The following is a 7,725-nucleotide window of genomic DNA, read 5'->3' on the forward strand; positions in this document are numbered from 1 at the left end:
GGATGAAGAACTTTGTCTAAGAATTAGGAATTGTACTTTTTATCATGTTACTCATTTCACTATTGTGTGACAACATTGGAACCATTGCTCAAGCCAAGAGCCAAGAGCTCATTCGAAGTTAAGCACTTCGAGAGAAAATATCATATCTTATAGGAGATTATTGGTAGAGGGGCATCTAGATTTAGAAAGTAGCATCAATGACTAATATGGCAGACGCATTGACTAAGCCCCTAACACAGCAAGTGTTTGAGGACATGTGGACAATATGGGACTTAGGCTTGTGCCTGGTTGGACTTAAGTGCAGGCATAAATTGTTAGATTGGTATAAGGTCAGGCCAGGTTCAGGATACCTAAAGGCTAGGGCTGAGCCTAGCCCAAAAACTTAAAAAGCCCAAACTTTTAGGCTTAGGCCTAGCTAAGGGTGGCAACGTGCCGAGCTTTTCACGAGCTGCTTGAGCTCGAGCCCAATTAAGTGGCTCGATTATTAAACGAGCCAAGCCGAGTCGAGCTCGAGCTTATGAACTCTTGACTCGAGCCAAGCTCGAGCTCAAGGTTCTAGCTCGAATCCACCCCTAGGCCTAGCCTAAGGAATAAAAATCCAAGCGTAGCCTGTGTAAAATTGTGGGCTGGGTCGGTCCAGGCTTCGATTGGGCTGGTCCAAACCCTTACCCTTTTCTGAATAGTTTTAAGCTAATATCTGCACTCCTTAGTGAGCAGTGCAATGAGTTCAGAACAACCCGGGTTAGGCTTTGTATGGAAGGTTGTTTGCATTGAAGTTGAAATTGAAAGGAGAGAAGGCGAGAGAAGGAAAGGGAATTACAAAAGCCAAAATAATTCCCCGTTTCTGAAAGTGTCGGTGCTCATTGAGGTCATCCCAAATACCCATACATGTGACAGTACACAAACATGCCTTAGAACTTGGTTAGCAATAGTAATTGAGTTGGGAGTGATTCATGTGAAAGTGAACTGCTAAATTACAATCTCTAGTTTAGGTTTTGATCGATCTGGTTAACAGGTGGTGGGTGTGAAATGTAAATCCACCACAGCATGTTGGAGAGCGAGTTGGATTCATGGAATTCTTTCAAGCTTCTAATCTTCTTCGGAGCACTTTCTTTGTCGTACATCCCTTCCATGGCATACAGAAAACCCTTCCGTCTGTCGGAGACATCCTCCCTCTCGGTGGCGGGCAAGGCCCATTTCACCATCTCTTTCACAAACCTTACATCGCCAAACAAAATCTCGGTGATCGGTGTTATTGGTCGCACTTGAATTGCCACACGATATTCCTTCCACCTGCTGGGACCCTGCCAAAGACCAGTGTCTCTCATGTTCGTCCACAGCACTCCCATTAACCTGTTTTCCCTACTAAACTCTTCTTCATACATTGCATTCCCCTCTCGGACATGCCACCATGTCTGCGCTGATCGAATCTCTAGTGATGCCAGCGTCGATGCAATGTCGACAAGATGACTGTCTTCATAGCTCATCCCCATTAGAGCTGCGGAATAGTAAGCATTTACCGCTTCGCTTGAGCTCTCCTGATGGCGCCCATCGTTATAAACGGCTACTTCTCCGGACCACGAGTGCAGAATCCACGGATCGAAACACCTCAGACGTGGATAGTTCGAATTCGGGCGGCGACCGAGGGTCAGAAAATCCCCCAGAATCGAATAAGCTTGAGATCTATACTTCCTTCCCCAGTCCTTGTCGTTCCTCACAAGGACGGCAATGGCATAAAGAAAGTAACCAAGATGGTGATGATGACCTCTGTAGTTATTAAACTCAGTACTACTCTCATCCTCAGATCCTTTACTGATGATTCCTCCCCATTTGGTGTCATACAAGAAAGAATTATTGGTGTATTTCCCGTCTAACCATTGTCCGATCCAAATCCTCAAGAAATTGCTGACAGCCGGAATCAACTCCTTCGAGCCGATCTCTTCGGCGATCACGGCGAGTCTGGCTGCCCTGGCTATAATCTTCCCATAGACATAAGGTGATACCGTAGTTATCGGGGTCAGACCCCCAACATCGTTGCGAAGAGCTGAGGCGATCTCTGGAAAAAACTTTTCTTCGATCCCACCAAAGGATTTCCACTGTGGCTTAATCGGGTCCGTTTTCAAGTGCCACCAGTTCCCCACAACGCCGACGAGATCACCATCTATGCTGTTATACTTGAATTCATCCAAGACAGCGACGTCTCCGTCATCCACATCCAGGAGCTTGCGATGGAGAGGGTGGGCAAGGAGGAGTAGCTCTCCGCGTCCCTTCTTCTCCCATTTGTACTCCAAGCAAAAGGGCTTTGTGAAAAAAGCACGCCCAGAAACTGCGTAGCAGTTGCTGAAGCGATCGAGGATTGTTACGTAATGTGGTTCGGAATTTGGCAAGACGGCAAACCGAAGCACACCGGAGAAGTTGTCGGCAGTGAGAACTGAATCTCTAAGGGTTAGGTTAAGCGGGGACGAGGAGTAGCAAATCCATGTATGGCTATCTTTGAGCCGGATGGTATGCTTTGTGGATGAGCCATTGGAGTGAGGGGGCTCGAAGCTGTGAAAGCTTTTGATGGAAAGAGTGACGGTGGCGGTGGTGATGCAGGTTACGAAAGGGCTGCCACGAGCGAGAAAGAAGCGTAGGGAAGGTGGGACGTCTAGCGTGACGCAGAGATCGCTGAATGATGAGATGAAGTGATTACTTTGGATATAGTTGTTGCCATGATTGTCCTGGTTATATAGCGATGCTTCGATGACTAAATCGTTTTTGAACTCTTGCACAATAGAAGCTGCTGAGACGTTGCGAGAAGGGTAACAGAGTTGAACGGAAGAAGAGGCGGAACGTATAATATAAGGGTGTATATACTCAGGTCGGTCTCCAAATCTGAGAACGAAGTTTAGGAAGAAAGGGCTGGTAGGGTAAGGGGGAGAGCGCAGATGCTCAGAGAAATAGCGAGACGGATCTGGAAGACCACGGGCCTGTTCCTCAGGAAATCGGAAGGAAGTGGTTGATGCTGTGTTGGCTGGTTGCATGATCAGAAGGACTCGATTAAAAACTCTGGGTTTTGGGATTTCATAAATATTTCTTTCATGGACTTGGGAGCAATGAGTTTGGACCTTGGACCAGTGACATTATCTGGGATCTTTGGCGTTGGGACTCTACAAAAATGCTTGCAAATTTGAGAAAATATGCAGAGAGATTTTGGAGAGAGAACTTTCGATCATCGAACGGCAAATTGATGGGTTGAGGCTTCGAACAGGGGATTCTTGAATTGCAGGAAGTAAATGATGCAGGAGGCTCTTGAACTTCAAATTGCTTTTGAAATTGTAATATTTGAGACTTGGATCCAATTAAGGAGTGTCAATTAAGCTACAGTTTTGTTTATTTTTTTTTTTTGTTTTTTCCTCCTTTTTCTGGTGAGAGACGAGAGGGAAAGACGGGTTGACCAAGGTTTTAAAGAAAGAGTTCGGTCAATTTGGGCAACCTTGTATGTAGTGGGATCGTCTATCCTCTCATTGTGCTTTCTCAAAAAAAAAAAAAAAAAAAATCCTCTCGTGCGCTCAATTAAATGATTCAAGGAAGACACCTGTCTATTTACAAAATCTCAATTAAATGGACTGCAACCTCTATTAACCCATATTAATTAGAACAAAATTATAAACAAAAATCCAACTACAAAAAGGAAATTAAGGCTTAATTAGAACAAAAGTACAAACAAAAATCCAACTACAAAAAGGAAATTAAGGCTATGTTTGGTTTGAAGGAAAAGGTAGGGACATGAAGGGAAAGGTAGGGAAGCTCATACAAAGTTTGTAAAGGTTTCTGATGCTATTTGATTCTAGGAAGTATAAGAACCAAGGTCACACTCAAATAATCCTTGCCAACTAGGTGGAGCCAAGGTGGAAGGACGAAGCCGCGTAATGAGATTTGAAACCAAAAAAAGGTTAAAGGTCCGAGGAGTTATCGCCGAGTAGATACTCCGACGCTCAAGTCAGTAGAAAGCAGTGGGTGGTCAGACCGAGCAGTTAGAGAGTGATGTTGCTCCGAGCAAAGTAACGGTATGGAGTCAAGAGTTGGATCCCTTACCTTGAGCGGAAGGTACTTTTTTATCCATATGACGTGGTGTCGACGTGGCTGGAAGGAGAAGGTAGGGCCACGGAGATGACGTGGCCGAGGAGATAAGTCGAGCCGTGGAGGTGACACAGCAATGATGTGATCGAAGAGATAAAGCAGCCATGTAGGCACCACGTGGCACCGGAGCCAGCTCAACCATAACTCGAACACCACTCCTCCAATTCCGAAGTCAAGGAGTGAAGTGCTCAGCCGAGGTGTAGCGATGAAGAGTACTTCAGTCCTCTGCTGAGGAACTTGAAATTGATTTTGGTTGAGTGCATCGCTAGGGTCAAATGGCTTGGGTTGAACCAGCTTTCTGGGCTGAACCAGCTGGGTTGATGATCGCACCATCTCCGAAATGGGTTATCAAAAACATCGTTTCGCTTCCCGAGGTTCTATGCGTGCGAAAGGCGGAGGCGCCGATTGGCCATCTCGGGATTGTCAAAGCAGTGCTTGATCTCTGCCGTTGGTCTTGCTTTGATCTAGATCGTTGGGGTCCTATAAATAGGTGAGAAGAGAATTTCTCCTTCGTCATTTTGCGAAAGAAGGGACTTGGAGCTCGACACGGAGTAGTCTCCGGTTGTTTGGTGATTGCTTCAGTTCCGCGGTCTTAATCCTCAGAGTTTGGTAAGATGTCTTCCTCGTCCATTGAGTTTTCCCATTTTTCTTCTTCTTCTTCGGCTTCCTCTACTTCCACTTCACTTTCTAGTTTTGAATCCGAGTCGGGGTCTTTCATCGAGGCCTTTACACTCGATGTTCTTGAGGCCGGTGGCCAAGGGCCGAGGCCGAGGACATTGGAGAGTTCCACTTTGAGTATTTTTTCGAAGCCGAGGAGGCAGAGGCGGGGTCGTCGACTAGGGTGGTCGATCTTCCTGTATGCGTGGGTCGTCAGTTTGGGACCATACCGTGTGTCTAATGCCTAGAGACGTGGCCTAGATCCGGGGTTTGTACTGCATTCTTGGTGAGTTTGAAACTAGATGTCCCATATCTAGGGAGGGGTCCATAGATGCTCGGCCGAGGGAGCTTTGTGTGGCTAATGCCCAACTCATTCAATTTTTTGATCGGTCTCATGTCGTATTGTTTCATCCACAATATCGAGCTCACCCTGGGGATGATCACCTATTTTCTTTAACTGAAGCTCACCCTGGGGATGATCACCTATTTTCTTTAACTGAAGCTCACCCTGGTCGGGACCTCGTCTCTGGTGAAGCACTGGAAAGAGAGATTCTTCTTCGTGCATTACCCTGAAGACCCACCTCTACTGGCCAAGATCCAAAGCCAAGGACCAAGGTGAAGTAGCCTGAGCTGGAGCAGATCACCGAGGAAGAAAGGGCAGCCATAGGGATGATTGAGGAGGTCAATATGATGGCTTACATGTCCTTCTCGAAATTGATCGGTGCCAGGTTAATGAGCAGGGAGGCCGGTTTATTTGTTGTGTCGATTTTCTACTATCTTCTTTTCTGAGTTGTATGACTTGTACTAATTCATCGTTTGTCTTGCATAGGTGTTGAGATGGTCAGTTGTAAAGAGATCAATCATCGCATGAAGGCCACAACTGACAGAGTGCTGTCCCAAGGAGCTCAAGGGTACCATCCCTATTCTGTGGGGGTGTAGTCGATGTCTGTAGAGCGCACTCCTCGACCGTAGAAGAAAGCGAGGTCACCCGTCGAAGAAGTCCTGGTGGTCGATCCTGAAGAGGGTATTGCTACTGTTCGTTCTCCCCCTCCACGAGATAATGTGCCAAAGGGCAATGACTCTGCGGTCTATATGCCGCGGTGGAACATTTGAGCCAGGGATGGGCTAAGGATGGAGGGTGTGTCTGAGTAGCTCCTTTGTGGTCTGCTAACGCTGGCCATGCGGCATGAACTTCTCGGTACCACAAGCGGTGCCCTAGAGAGAGCATTCGTGTTTCAAGTAGCTGCGGTGAGTAATTTTACTTGTGTCAATTACTTGCTTTGGTCGGTTACTCTTACTGATACTTGCTTTCTCCTGTAGAATGCTTGTACGACGATTTCCATGGTTGATCATCTTCAGTCGGTGAGGTGTCTCTATGAGGCTGGGCAAGTCGAGGTGGAGCGGTCAAAGGCTCGAGTGGCTGAGCTCGAAGTTGCGAATGACCGACTGGCTATGTTGGGGGTTGAGGTGGTTGAGTTGAGGTGCGGTATCGAGGAGCGGTCTGATACGGTCCGCAAGTTGAAGGATTGTGTCACTAGCCTGAAGGTCGAGTGGGAGGCGTTGAGGAAAGAGGTTAACGAGTGAGTGTCCTGGGCTGAGGAGGAGGTGGTTGCTCGATTCAAGGCCTCCTAGGAGTATCAGCACGAGATGGATGATTTCGCTTCGACCTCCTAGGAGACTGGGTTCTATCTTTGCCGAGATAGAGTCTACATGATCCCGAGACACCTACCAAAGGTGACACCATGGCCACTGAAGTGCCCGAGGAGGCTAGGGAGACCAAGGAGCACCTCGTTGTGGGCTGAGTCACTATTGCTGTTGACCTGAACTTTTTCTGCTCTGTTGAAGTTGTCTTTTTTTGTTGATGCTAACGGCTTGGCATGCCGAGCTGAGAACCTTGTACAAACTTTATTTTTTGAATTAATGGAAAAGTATGCTTTTTATTTTCGAACTTGTGTGCTTTTTCTCTCTCTTTTTTTTTTTTTAAGTTGTAGGCCTCGGTCTTACCATGGCCTCGGTCGGGAGTGGCCGAGATTTTAAGTCTTCGGTTTTTGGCCGAAGTGTTATCCGAGCTCTTGTCTCTTGGAGGGATGCTCAGTTGCAAGTCTCTAGAGCTTTTGGCTCTTTGTGGTCTAGTCGTTCCTCAACTAGCTCTGATCTGACGCTTCATCAGTGGAGTGTGTGGAGTTCGGTGACCGTTCTCTAGCCTTGGGAGGCAGGAGCATTCTTCTCCGCTTTGGGATCTAGCCATTAATCAACCGAGTCAAGTGGGATGGTTGACTATGCGCTGCCAAGCTAGCCAGTGGCTATGCGTTGCGGGCTCTGGCCGTTATAGGTCAGCCGAGTTAATGCGCGTAAATTCTAGTCATTTAGATTCCGATTGAATGTCGTACATTGCACAGTATGCTGTGTAGTGTGTGCCGCACAATGTGCATGTGGTGTGTGGTGTTCGTCATGCAGTGTGTGTGTGGTGTTTATTAAACAACCACTTTGTAGGACAAACAAACTCTTTATTAATGTAGAATCATTGGTAGTACATCCAGAGGTTCCTGGTATTCTAGCTCCTCTGTATGGGCCTATTGTCAAGGTCTTCTAGCTTATAGGTGCCGGGTTCGATCACTCTGGTAACTTTGTAGAGTCCTTCCCAGTTTGGTCCAAGCTTTCCTTCTCCTGGCGTAGGAATTATTACCTTCCGAAGAACGAGGCTGCCGGTTTTGAGCTCTCTTCTTCAGACTTTGGAGTCGTAGTACTTCGCCATTCTTTACTATTGTGTGACCATCTTGAGGTGTGGTCGGTCACGTGTTTCTTCCACCAAGTCGAGCTCTACGTGGAAGTCTTCATTGTTCTGGTCCCTGTTGTAGAACTCGGTCCGGAGAGTTGACGAGCTGATTTCCATAGGTATCATGGCTTCGACCCCATAGGTTAGGTTGAAGGTTGTCTCTCCGGTGG

General features: G+C 47.1%; 1 protein-coding gene across 1 annotated transcript; it reads right to left on the minus strand.

Moving 5' to 3' along the window:
* Window positions 1-841: 841 nt before the first annotated feature.
* On the minus strand, window positions 842-3,533 carry LOC104598384 (glucan endo-1,3-beta-D-glucosidase-like). Its single transcript, XM_010260420.2, has one exon. It carries the CDS (start codon window positions 3,021-3,023, stop codon window positions 984-986), a length of 2,040 nt encoding a protein of 679 aa, XP_010258722.1. The 5' UTR covers window positions 3,024-3,533; the 3' UTR covers window positions 842-983.
* Window positions 3,534-7,725: the final 4,192 nt, after the last annotated feature.

Source organism: Nelumbo nucifera, chromosome 7 (genome assembly GCF_055504915.1).
Source record: "Nelumbo nucifera cultivar China Antique chromosome 7, China Antique-T2T, whole genome shotgun sequence".
Classification (NCBI taxonomy): Eukaryota; Viridiplantae; Streptophyta; class Magnoliopsida; order Proteales; family Nelumbonaceae; genus Nelumbo; species Nelumbo nucifera.

What these genes read in the sequence shown, in the direction of transcription:
- LOC104598384 (XM_010260420.2), bottom strand. Translation starts at nt 3,023, where the DNA reads ATGCAACCAGCCAACACAGCATCAACCACTTCCTTCCGATTTCCTGAG.